The 13,997-nt window shown below is 37.9% G+C and overlaps 1 protein-coding gene across 10 annotated transcripts in view; it reads right to left on the reverse strand.

Annotated features, from left to right (window-relative positions):
• Positions 1–2,412: 2,412 nt before the first annotated feature.
• Positions 2,413–13,997, reverse strand: part of R3HCC1L (R3H domain and coiled-coil containing 1 like) — a 70,255-nt gene continuing 58,670 nt past the window's right edge. For all 10 annotated transcript variants that reach the window (XM_054690740.1, XM_054690744.1, XM_054690745.1 and 7 more), the window contains 4 exons: positions 12,131–12,201; positions 11,192–11,287; positions 10,569–10,709; positions 2,413–3,196 (listed from right to left, as the gene is read on the reverse strand). In XM_054690740.1, the coding sequence (XP_054546715.1) occupies positions 3,129–3,196; positions 10,569–10,709; positions 11,192–11,287; positions 12,131–12,201 (376 nt within the window). In that variant the 3' untranslated portion in view covers positions 2,413–3,128. The remainder of the gene's footprint in view (positions 3,197–10,568; positions 10,710–11,191; positions 11,288–12,130; positions 12,202–13,997) is intronic.

Below are 13,997 nucleotides of genomic sequence, written 5' to 3' on the forward strand. Positions count from 1 at the left end.
GGCAGCAGAGAGGGCGGGTCTGCAGTTGTACCCTCCCACATCAGGACAGCTGCCCCTCTGCAGGGAAGAAGAGGGACACACTCTCTTGGGGACCCTCTAGGAATACAAAGAGCAGCTTTCTTCCTACGCTCAACTCCCTCATCTCCTTCATTAGGCAGAGGGAGTATTATATTTTGGCATGGCAGTTTAGGTAAACAAGGGAAGGACTGATTTCCTGTTGGATCCAGCAAACATCTCCCAAACAGTAACAACATTATACTCACACATGTAGCTAATGGTCTGTGAAAGAATGTGCAGCTAGTGGGGGAGCGTGTGGTGACTGATGACTAGATTCAGGCAGGGAGGTTACCCACAGCTTCTTGCTGGATTGAGTTTCCAAAAGGGCCAGAAAAAGCCGGCAAGGCAGCCAGCCACCGGCTCTGCTCCTAGTCTTGCTGCCCACATCACACATTTGATAGGTGTAGCCAGTCTTAATTCTTGGAAAAAGCTATACAAGGGTTGTGCTGTTACACCTCCTAGTTGAAAGGGAAGGACATGCAAAGACTGGTGGCTGGCGTGACTTGTAACTAGATGAGGAATGTTAGCAGAATACCAACCACCAAATTCCAGGCAGAACCAAAAATGTCAAAAGATTTTCACTTCAGCACACTTAGTCTCTGAGAAACTAAAGTGCTAAGAACCTCAAGTTACTACTCAGAAGCCTAATTTATTTCTATTTCACAGACCTTCACCCTATGGGAAATGTATTAGAACAGGGGAACAGATCTTTCTATTATAAATCCCAGGATTCAGACCTTCAACACAAGTGAAGCACCAGCTGCACAAAGTGGAGGGCACGTGCTGGCTTCCTACATGGCTGAAAAAGGAGCCAGTGGCAGCCCCAGTTAGCCCAGCTGGTGAAGGCCCATTTAATGTGACCAAGGATTTGATCCTCATCTGCACAAGCTTGATAAGAGTCTGTGGTGGGTCATGGAAAACCATGTGCCTTCCAGTCAATCCCTAAAAATCCCATTTCCTACTAGTGGTGGAAGCAGCAGCACAACCTAGTTTTCAGTATTGGCAAGAAAGAAAATCTTTCTCTGGGTCTGATTATTAGGATAATTCTGAAAGCTAGAGGTGGCTGATGGCTGGCGGGGGAAAAAAAACAAACCATAAGCTACTAGCCATCTAGCACACACCATTAGAAAACGTTAATTTTTTAGAAATCTTAGGACTATAAGGAAGCGGAGTAATAATCATATTTTACCATTAACAATGCCTTTATCAGCCAAAATGCTGTCAATAAGTATAAGCACCCTCAAAAGCAGGTGCTGGGAGAAATTCCCTCCTTTTTTTTCTGTCCAAGGATCCTCTCCACCTCAAAGAATCATAACAGAATAAAGGGGCACCTCCGAGGTCTACCAGCAGTATGAAACCTGGCTATGATTCCGAGTTCCCCTTCACATGCAGTCACACTAGTCCCTCAAACACTCCTATCTGGAGAAGTTTGTCTGTGAAGACAGAGAGCACAAGTTATGTGATACAAAGCAGAGAGAGGGACATGGGACACTGTCAAGAACTTAAACCCCCAAATTTGGGATGGAGGCATTGAATATCAACAAGGGACACTTTCAGAAATAACCGAGAATGAGAAAAACAGTGCTGAGCAAGTCTGAGAGGGCCTCCAGACCGGAACAGCAGCAGGGATGGGTGGGTCAGGACTGAGGCCCAAGGCCAGTGCCGTTTAAGAAATGTCTGAACAGAACCCCACTCCACCATGTTCTAGGCAATGCTAATAATCCATCATTGTCACGGGCACTAAATCATACAAAAACGAGGCTGCTGCCTTCATTGAAAGAACAATGAGACACTACTTCCTGCTACTGCGGCATCCTGAGGTCTGACACTACCATTCTGTCAGTGCAGAACTACTTTCCAAAAAACCTTGACAATGGAGATATGAAGGGGATAAAGCCTGAGCTGATGGTTCTGACTTGTCTGCATCCTTTAGGGAATCTCATTGCCCAGAGGTGTTTGCTTGATCCTGGTTGCTCTGCATTATAATGATGCTCTGGTGCTGCTTGCCAAGTGCCTTTGGCACAGGCTGAGAAGATCATACCGAGACCATGCTGTGTGCCAGATGCTGTCTGCAGGATGTCAAGATTGGAAAGAAATGGAAAAGGCAAGAGGTTGGGCCGAGGTGTACAAGGAAGACACACACAAGGAGAGAGGAGCAGCCACTTACCTATCCCAGCAGAGATGCTTCTGAAATATACTCTGGGCAGAGAGGTGATCAGCTCTCTACCTAGCGGGGCTTGATAAAATCAACAGATCCACTGAACCCATGCATGGTATTATTATAGGGATGAAGAGGAGAACGGCTCTCCAATTTCTCTGTGGTAATGACAAAATGACAAATACCAGAGTGACATACAATATAAAATAGATTTTAATGTCTTTTCCAACATGATAGCACTGCTTCAACTGCAACCAGCACTCCCCAGACTGGTTTCCTATGAGAAATAAAGCTGGCATACCCCTGGCTGCTGTGCAGCTGGAGCAACCCCAGGCTCTCTGCAAAGACAAACTCTGGAGTCCAAACACCCACATCAGCTGCAGTTCACCAACTCTGGCATTCTGGAAGTAGCAGTGTGGATTTTGTGACTAGACACTGTTTCAACCTCTCTGTGCTAACTGCTTTCTCCCTTTCCCCCTCCCCCCAATATTGCTATTCTCAGCTTTGTGAGGTTGTATAGAATAAACACCCTGCTGTTGCAGGGCCTAAATCTCCCATCATTGCATGTTTGAATCCTCTGTTTGGTATTTGCCTAAAACATCTTGGAAGTGTGCCCCATGCTAATGTGACTTGCCCTGAAAAGTCACATCTTCCAAGTTTCTTCCTGACTGGTGCGCAACACAGTAAGCGCAACACAGTAAGCGATTCCAAAGAACTGCATTAGGAGTGAAGACAGAGAGAAGTCTATCTTCTTTCTACAGTCAGTCAGTCCTTGTCTTGATCGCTGTTATCACTTTCCTTCATTAACATGCACATCTGTTTGTACACAGAGGTCGTGAAGGATCCTCTTAGCTGGAAGACTATGGAAATTATTTTCTGAATTCATGGAGTTATCCCTTCCATTGAGTGATGTTCAAACTTCAGACTGGTCTCTGCCTTCCCAGATGTCTTCCCGTTGCTTGGCTTCTAACCGTTTTCTCTCTGTAAATAAGGGCAGTGTTAGGAATGATAGCATTTCTGTATAACCAGTGACTTTCCCTTAATCCAAATTACAAAGCAAACTTTAATTCCCTTTTTTCTCTTGCCTGATTAAGAGTTGATATCTTTAACTTCCTAAGTACTTTGTAAATGGAAACAGTATTATAAGAAAAAAAGAAAGATCTGAGACTAATGGAAATAAAAAGGGTGTGGAATATCTAGCAAAGCCAGATTCTAGTCTTGCTTTAATTCTGTTTCTCAACTGTGTTAGTGCTTTAATATGGTTGCCCATTATTACCAGTTTACTAATATTTACTGCTATTTCAGTAGGAATAACTTTCAACATTATTCTTCTACCTTCTTGCGCAAATGGAAATAGTAATATAGCTTAAGTCATAGTTCCCTACTGTAGCCTTTCAGAAAAAATATTTCAGAAGCAAATCAAATTTTAATTATTTTCAGAGGACTGCCAGGAGCCAAAAATCTTCCAGAATATACAATTTCAACATGGAAAAAAATGACCACATATAATGGAGTTTGGAAAAGTAGGACTAGTTCTAAAAATCGGGGCAATCCACTCTCAATTTTTAACGCAGACACTTAGTTCTCCATTTAACACTTTCACCAGACCTGAGAAAATACAGTCCATACATGTTTGGCAGCTCAAGCATTTCACCAGGTACCATAATAACACTGGTTCTAATTTCTTGACAAGTATATCTTGGGACCATAAAATACAGATGATAAACTTAATAAGTGTTTCCTTCCAAGGGCTATTATTTCAGATAGCACCTGAAAAGATTCTGCTAGTCATGAAGAGCAATCAAGGTGAGTTTAAACACTTGCTATTTTGACATCTTTCCAAATTAGCAGGATCTCTTCTGAAATTCCTACACTATATTTGACTTGTACTTTAAGGGCAAAGAACTTGGTCAGGAAGTTCTGGCACTTGGAAACCTGAGAAATTTGCTGCTATTTGGGCACCATCTTGTGGCTTTATCTGAATATAGCAGTCAAGTTACAAGAGGCAAAAAATGGGGGTGGGGGGGGTTGTCAGCAGAATCCAAACTGGAGGGTAGTTAACACCGTGTCCTATGACTCAGCCTTAAGGCAGGCTTCAAGGTAGAATTCTGGGAGAGCACCAAGGACAAGGCTCGTCTAAACAATTCCAGGGCTTCCCTGGAAAGCACTATGGGTCAGATTCTTACAAACACAGAAAAGTTAGGAAGGGATCGAAAGGCAAAGGCAGCCCTGGATGAAGGCAATCAAAGCTGGTCCTCGATTCCAAGGAAAAGTGAAAAAAACAGAAAAGTGAATCATTAGAACTCAAAATCTCCATTAAGCTTGGAAACTTAAAGAGGAAGTTACAAGAAATGCAGCAGCAGAAGAAAATGTACTGATTCAACTATAATTCCAAAGTCAAAGCAATTCTGAAAAACAAAGTTGTTTTGTTTATTTTTAGTTTGGTGACAAACCTCAGTTGGTGGTAAATCTAATCTAAAAGGATAAAAACCTGCTTGTAGTCTTTACAGATGCCATTTAGTGCAAGTAAGTGACACACTGCTGAAGTACTATCTATGTATCTGATTTTGGCATTATGAAATTTATATTAAGATAACTATATATTACCTTTCTAATCCATATTACCTTTCTAAAATTCAAAATTCTGAAACATTTCCTATCCAAAATGTTTTCTAAGAAAAAAGTGTAGATCGCAAAGAACAAATATATGTAAATATAAGGGGAAATTCGAGTGGCAAACCATATGAAGATGCCTGTAAGGACAGGGAGACAATTGATAAGCACAAAGAAATCGTGAAAATGTGAGGTATACACTGAGAAAGAAAGAACATGAACAGAATAGACAGATTTTGTACTGTACTGACACCTGAAAATACAATCTGAAAAAAATATACCAAAAAAAGGAAAAAAAATGTGAAAAATATACCGAGAGAAAAATAAACATGTTTCTCTCTTAAAGAGAAAAGAAAGCAAATAATAGCTGATAGACTACATGAAAATGCAATTAACTTTATCGCCAACCCTTAAAAAAAAGTAAACTAAGAGAAAGCCAAACAGAAGCTCAAAGGGCAAGGAACTAAAGAAGAACAGAAGAATGAGAGTGAAATGATTAACCTAAAGTATTAACATGAGCTGGCCCTGGAGACTTTCATTTCCCAGTATAATAAATAAATTGGCAGAAATTACTATATTAAATGAGTTGATTGAAATCACCACCTCTCATTGAGGCAACAGAAAGTGTTGAAGATTTTAAAAGGGCTAGTTTGGTGTTATGTCTAAAAAAATAAATAAATAAAGGGATGCAAATTAAAACTTTCAAAATTTACTTCTATACCTAACAACATAATGGGAAAAAATCATCACAAAATCCACTTTTAGCCACCTACAGAGTACTAATCAACATGAAGACTTAAAGTACAAGTCTGGTCAAACTAATCTAATTGCTTTCTTTCATGAACTGACAGACCTGGCAGATCAAGGAGAATATAAGTTACCTCTTAATTTTAGCAAGGTTTTAGATTTTAGGTTTACCAAGCATTTATATAGTCATTAACATACTGGGAAAATACAGTCCAAATAACATTAAATGTTAAGGGGGGCATTTAACTATGGAGAGTGGAGTGATTATCTATATCATTAAGATAATAAAAGATAAATCAACACAAAGAACTAGGTAATATTTATTCAGCAATATTGGGTGAACTGGTCAGTCCTAAGATTAACATTTTCATCTCTGATATAAGCCAGGGACAGAATTACCCAAAATATGGGTAATTACTATATCACAGAAGAAAAAAAATCACATTAAAATGGAAGGAAGCATGGTTAAAAATGAAGAGACCTTCGTATCAGGGGAGATAAGGAACCAAGAAAATGCCACAAGACCTAGACTGTAAGGCAGCAAATGCAGCACTGTCCTTTAAGGCAGAACAGGGGGTGCCTGAAAAAAACATTTCAGACGGTAGCAACTGTGATTTTCTTATTACAGCTGACTAAATATCCTATAGAAATCACTTTACTTCTAAGTTCTTAGTGATTTCATTAATCAAATTAGGAGATCAAAGTATTGTTTACTTACTCTGCCTTTCAGGCCTGTGACCCAAAAGATGGTCTTTTAGAACCAGCCAATTAATTACTATCCATTACAGTAAAAAGTTATGAAATAAAATTATGGGAAGCTTTGAAAATGAGAAGGTAGCTTAATGTAAGAAGTAATGAATTCTACCTCTAATTTTGGGTAGGAATCAAGTGTTTTGAGAAGTGGGACATGGGAAAATTTTACACGATTCCCAAGTTAAAATGTGGTTTCATCATTTAGTGTGAAACACATGATGAAGTCAAATACAGAGTACTCATCAATGACATGCTTCCATTCCAACTTTTAGCATAACTCTGATCTGTTTTACATTCTGTTGGACTAAAAAATACTTTCTCCATGTTCAAGGATTATTATCCTCCTGAAATATACAATATGATTTTCTTAAAATGATTTGGGTACTTCTTATTTCTTGATTCTTCCCAGAGTAGCTTTACTTTCTAAATCTCCTAAGAAATAAGGCATAGACTTCTCATTAAAAGGGTAAGAAGAACACAGTGGAGTGGAGAAACTTAGCAGTAACGAATTTAAATCTCAAAATCACAAATCCAAAATTCATTAATTAGAAGGATTTCATAAGTATAACACAACTCTAAGTTTTATAAAGAAAATAGAAAGGACTTGATAGGTTTCAGCATAGAGTCAAAAATAAAATAAGATTTATGAAGAAAAATTAAAATAAGCAGTGTCATTCATGTATTTATTCAATGAACTTGTATCCTGAGTATCTTTTTATGTCCTAGGCACTGTGCCTGACAGCAGAGTGTCTAGGAAATCATTCTATAGTATTGTTAATAAAAATACTGATACCAGGATGACACAGATTTAAATTCCCATACTAATTCTCATCAGTTTGCAACATGTCAAAACTCATTATGAATGTCATGACTCACTAGCATGACTTTGTCATGGATAACGGATAGGGAGCAGCAGTACATAGTGCATATCTGCCTATTATTATTATATTATATTATTATATTATTTTAATATATTTTATTATATATATTATATATATTATATTATATTATTATAATAATAATAGGCATATCTGCCTATTATTATAATGCAGATTAACTGTCCAACAATGATATAAGCAACAATATACTGAATTTGTAAAACTCCTTCCTAAACATTTTTACATATGTTAACATATGTTGTGCTCAAACATTACTTTCATTTTGTTGGAAACTGGGGCACAGAGAGGTTGAAGAGACTTGCCTACAGCCACACAGCTAGTTAATGGCAAAAACTCTATTATGGCCCAGATTCCCCTAGTCCAAAATGATCTGCTACTGATCTTTATAGTTAAGAGTTGTGATAACAGAATGGTGTCCAGATGTTCCCTGTTTCTAAGGGAAAAAGAGGAATCTGGTCTAAATTATCAACAGATTTAAGTTAGACTAAAGAAGAATTTTCTGACAGCAAAAGTTCTAACCATTAGAAAGGTAACAAAAAAAAAAGTCTGTATAATTTATTTCTGAAGATCTTAAAACTTATTTTAGTCCTGGGGGAAAAAATGTTAATTACCCATAAAATCCTTCAAGAGGGATTACAGTAATATAGAAGGAGTATGAGTTTTAATTAAAGGCCTAGATTCAAATGCCTCGTCTCAATTTACCAGCTGGGTGACCTTAGGCCAGGTGCTTAACTTCTCTGAGCCAGCTCTAAACTAGAGATAATACTATGCACCACACTGTTTTCATAACACAACGGCATCATAGCATGTTACATTGCCTGGAGTTTCCTTCCAATCCTTTCAATCAACAAAAAACACTTTAATGGCTTTTAATCTTAAAATCTTCACAATGAATCGAGAGGAAACAATTACTTAAAATACAAGATTCACATTTTCTTCCTTATTCCAGGCAGAAATCTGCACTAGATTGTAAATCTTAAAGAAAGGAACAAAATCTTCCTATCTCCAAAATTCTCCTAAATAGGGAGCACAAGGCCTTGTACAGGGCAGGCGCTTAAGTGAATACCAAATGTAAATGATAGATTATTACAGGAAATTTAAAATAAAAGAGAGTAATGACAAAAAAATAGGCACTACAATCTGTTTTAGACTCACCATATAATGATAATGCTACCATTACTAATAAAAACAGGAGAAGCTAACATTTATCACATACTTACGGGTCTATAGAAATAAGAAGGAGAGCATCTGTATGGTTTCTGGAGATAATTAAATGTCTTTCATTGATTATCTCACCTGATTTCCATTTTATGGATGAGGAAACAGAGGCCTCCAGAGAGTAACACTTGGCCACGCTCTTATAGCCAGTGAACAACAGAGTTAAGATGTGGACCCAGGCAATCTGACTGCAGAGTCTATAATGCTAGTCATCATGCTATACTTAATCCTCCTCCTACAGTGGAAGAAGAGCTGGGACAAAAATCTTTGATCTGCTTAATACCTAAACAGTTGTGGGTTTTTTTTTAGGTTTTTTTTTTTTTTTCCCTACACAGTATTTTCAATTTCCACAGAAAAAATGTTTTAAGTGAGAAACCTGGGACTCCATACAGGCAGATCTAAGAGTATCGGCTCAACACATAAAGAAGCCAGAAAGAGATCTATCATTTATCAGATATACCATGAATTTTCCACACGTGTTTTCTCAGATTTGAAGAACGAGAAAGCTCTGGAGCATCATAAAGGAAGAATCCTCTATCATCTGTACAGTCTCAGCACCAGTGCCTAGGAGCAACTTACATCACGGGGTTTCTATTCACAGCTAAAGGTCTCCTTTTAAAAAATAAGGAGTAGGTTACTCAATTAACAACAGTCTCATTTTTAGTGCTTCACTGAAATGTCCTTTGTATAGCTAGGCATTTAAAACAAGTATTTCAAATGGAGCTGCAAGCTGACGTGCCTAGAGAGAACTAGAAAGAACACTCAGATGATATCCATGCAAGATGACTGCTGCACTATCTGTAGAGATACAGGTGATATTATACTCATAGGTAAGCATGATACACTGCAAAAAGAGTCATATCTCCTTCTAGAGATGCCACTATTATTACCCTCTATTGATCTTCTGAGATAATCATGGCTATCACAGAGTAATCATTTTCCTCAGAGACAACCAATTAATAAAGGGTTAAGAACACTGCACATTCTCTTTAATCTAGTCCCGTTATTGCCATATATAAAATCCAGAGGAATCCTCCCATTTCCATAGTCTGTAAAAGGCCTTTAAATGAAAATGCATTGGAAAAATCAAAACTGCCTCATTACAATCATTAAGGTTTCAAAAATTAGTTTTTGGTTTCAACTCTGAAACTCTAGCACCTGCCATGACACACTTTGTCACTGGTTATCTGGCCAGTGCAGCTTAGAGTCCACAAGCTGCCTGCTATCACCAAAGCAGAGTGGACAGGAAGTATTAATGGCCTTGTTAGACCAGCAATAAACAAGGAGTTTGAAACTTCAATTCGTTTAAAGGAAAAATGAAGTTACTTTTTGTTAAGTGGAATTTTCAAAATAAATTGCCTTCACAGATTCCACAGATCGTGAGCCTGAAGGTTGATAAAAAATACTTAAGTGCAAAGCAGGAGTCCCAAGCTTTTACATACAAGTCAACAGACTATAAAGGGGAGAGAGGAGTATTATCCTCAGCTTCAAAGTGAAAGAAAAATTTTGTTGGTGGATCAGTCTAAATATTTTCGGGGAACTCTCTTAGGTCCTGGAAAATAATCAGATGATTGGCTCCATTAGAGTACATTTAGATTAACCTATCAAGACTGTCATCAATGGGAAAAAAATACCTCCTATAGTTACTACTATCAATGTCAGTTGCTGGTTTTTCATTAGTTTGTCTTCTATCTAAGATCAACCATTTGAAAACATCATGGTAACAATAACATCACTGTCTAGTGAAACCATGGCAAATGATGGAGTTTGCTATTGTTTGCCTGGGAAACTATTATACTGTCACAAGAAAATTTTTTTCAAGAGTTGGGAGTAAGCACTATAGACAAAGCCATGGATGAACTGAGAAGACCGAGCCTATCTTGGAAAACAACAGCAGGAGCATGGATTAGGATAGGATGCCTCAGTGTGTAGAACAGGCAGACAAATCCTGAAATGTCTTCCCCCTAAATATAAGGCATGAAAACAATTTTAATACCCTTGAAAGGCTTCTGGGAAATGGAAATGACAAAATGGAATGAGCTTCATTTGTTTTTATTTTTTTACGCATGCTTTATAGTGAGCTCTAAAGGGACTAGAGAAGAACGCTGTTAACTTCAACTTACCTCGGGCTGCTTGCAGTTTCTTGAGCTCTGCTTCCCTTTCAGTTTTGCTCTGCTTACTTCGAACCCCAAGGGCACTGATGACTAACCTTCTGGCTAGGGCTGCCGAAGTCTCAGGACGCTCCTTTGCAGGCTGGAGGAATTCTGTAAGGGAGAAAGGGAGGGAGTATAAGGGAGTAAGGAAGAGAAAGCACTCTAGCTCCGAGTGATTTAACTCAGTAATTAACATACAAAAAGACTAACAAGGGCTGCATCAGCAGTAATTAATACAAGCCTGATAGATGATGGTCAGAGGAAATTAACATGGCAAAGCACAAACAACTATGGCTTCATTATCTGTATTAACACAATTTCTTACAGTGACTCTATCCAGCAGCTTAACGCAGAGGTAAACTAGATAAGGATGTCACCAGGAAAGGGTGTGGCTGCTTTGTTGCAGTTAGTATCTCCCACTCTCTCTCCAGGTGGCTACTCAGAGGCCATATTTCCACAGCCTTTTCTCTTTTCCTTTAAAAATGTATTTCCTTTAACACTAAGTCCCTTAAACTCTGGATGTTGCACAACTGCTGGGAGAAAAAACAGTAACACCACTATCAACAAGAAAAAAACCCAGATTACAGGCTCACCTGCATAAGCTCTAGCCTTGGCCTTGGCAGCTCTTGTGGCCTGCGACAAGGGCCGGATCTTCACCATGGTATGTTTACTACCCAGAGCATCACGAGCTGCAAAGAACAAATATAAGGATGTAGAAGAAATGAAGGAGAGTGATGCAAAGCAAAATTTTGGGCGAATTCTTAGAAAGTATTTCCTAGATGTGTTCGTTTTTTTCTTTCCTGACAACAAAAGAGATGGTAAGCTCAAGAAATCCATTAGGAACAACTTGGCAGTGATTATGTTAGATCAGGGATCAGCAAACTATGGCTCTGTGACCATATCTATTCAACTACCTGTTTTCATACATAGATATGTACTGAAATAGCCTTGCTGGTTCCTGGGCATACTGTCTATGGGCACTTTCTAAAACATCAGTTATATAGGGAAAGAGATCTTATGCCACACAAAGTCTAAAATATTTACTAGTGGTCCCTTTATATACTCCTATTCTAGGTGGTTCAGACAAGAATCAACATCTCTAATTTCTCTGGTGCATCCACATGCATGTCCTGAAGCCGATGATGTATGTGAAATGCTCCCATCATATATTTAGAAAGCAGGTATTACAATTTCTCACTGGATAGGTTTAGGAATGCTTCAAATTCATTTGTCTATGGTGGGGAAAAAAAAAAATCACAAGTATGAGATTTAGTCACACTGGCCTCTTCTCTACCTACAGCCTGTTTATGCACTATCGTAACTGTCAGTTACATAGCAAATAACCTAGAAAGGAACTGCCTCTCCAAATACAAGTGGCTTCAGGTGAAAAGGGAGACGAGAAGCACATGGGTGGCAAAATCTGTATCTGCCAATTACCTACAAGGCTGAATTAAATAGTTGGGAAGAAAAATAAGGACAAGAGCAAGAGGAAATAAACAGTAAAAGAATACTGGAATTCATTGAGCGAATACCTGTAATCGGACTGGAGAATACTCCTAGGGCATGTGTATCATCTACCCATTTAATATCAAATCCTTTCTTTCTGCAACAAAAGAACACAATTTTACTTCTCAAAATAAAATTTACTTTCATAAAATCTTTCATACAGTCTCATAAAACATTTCATGATGAGACAATGTAAAACACTCGACAAGCACAAGGTGGAATGGGGATAATGACACAAAAAACAGCTTGGAGGACAGAAAAAGCCACTGAATTTTAAAAGCAATAATACCATCATAAAGAAAATACCTGGGAGTATTTTACATCCCCAGCCATTTTATGGACATCAACTAATTAAGCCTCACAAGTCCCTTGAGGAGGCAAAGTATTTAATGCACTATTTACAAGAGATATTCTTATGGGTATGGAATAAGAAGAGGTGGAAAAAGGAAGCAAAAGTGGGGAAGAAGAATAGTGAAGGAGGAGGTTGGCAGGGAAGGTCAGCAGGATTTAACACAAATGTGGGCTCAAGGACAAAGAAAGCCAGAGACAGTGAGAGAGACAGCTCATTCAAAGCAAAATAAATAAATAAAACCAAGTAATGGGGAAAAAAGAAACTATAATTAAAGAGGCTGACCTTTTATCCCCCGTATTACAGAAAAAAAAGACAAGAAAGGGGAAAATAGAAAAGAATTGTAGCAAAGTCAGAAAAATTCAGGATAAAGGAAATCAAGATAAGAGAAATACCAGACCAGATTAGAAAGATCCAAGGATGACCATTTCAGTACTAAAAAACCCCTTTATTTTGGAGCAAGGCTGTCTAGTGAACACAAGGACTGTCAGGATGACATGACTGTTAGTTTCTCAGGAGCTTAAAACTGTTCATGGATTCAACATAGGGCTGTTGAAAGAGCAGGGGTACAAGGGTCAGATATAACTGGTCTCAGGTTCTGCCACAACAGGTGGGCAGGTTTAACCACTCTTGAAGCGAGGTCTGTTCATCTGCAGTGAACAGAGTTGTGGAAGTGGGATCATCCATGACAAGGCAAAGAGCATGATATTGAGCACTTAGTGGGCATTTAACAAATGAATGATGCTCATTATTTTTTATTATTACTAGCAATATTTATCTGGAAGATTATTAATATTGATGAAGGTGGTGGTTAAAACATGAAGTTGACTGATAACTGACTCATAGACATGTTATGACAGGCATTTTGCACTTTATAACCTTATTTTTATAAAGCACTATAAAGTCAAAAAAAAAATACACAACTGCTAAAATATCTTTCCTCTTTAACAACCAGTCAAGAAAAAAATTCCTTTGAGGGGAAAAAAGGAGGCTTTGAAAGCTAGTGGGAGAATTTCCTGAACGTACGGTTAAGTTAGACCAGAGCATAAAATGACCACAGGAGTTGGTTCAAAAGTTCAATACTGTGAAAAAGTTCAATGGTAAAGATCTGTGTCATAATAGTTTATAAAAAGACTAGAAAACTACCAAGATGGTTTCTGAAGGGCCTTTTAGATGCTGAAACTTCATAATACTTTAAAATGCTTCTCTCTTTTGGGAATATTTTTGGGTTTGACTGAAAAAAATGGTATTATAGGTAAGATCAGGAAGAAATAAAACAAAAGGAAGTTAATCATAAGAATTAGCTAATTTCCAGGAAATTCTAGACATCAACAAAACTGATACTTAGTTTTTAAAGATCATCATTATTAAGGACAATGTAAAGTAGTTCTAATTTGTGATTTAATCGTTACTGCTTTAAAAAATCTATTACATGTTTTATATCGAACATGTATTGAAACTGAGTCTAACAACTGTGATTATTAGACTGACCTACACTATAGTTTAGAGTGACATCTATGGCAAATTGTTAATTGCCCTTTCAG

Source organism: Talpa occidentalis, unplaced genomic scaffold (assembly GCF_014898055.3).
Source record: "Talpa occidentalis isolate TD23 unplaced genomic scaffold, MPIMG_talOcc4v2.1 talOcc4.8, whole genome shotgun sequence".
NCBI lineage: Eukaryota > Metazoa > Chordata > Mammalia > Eulipotyphla > Talpidae > Talpa > Talpa occidentalis.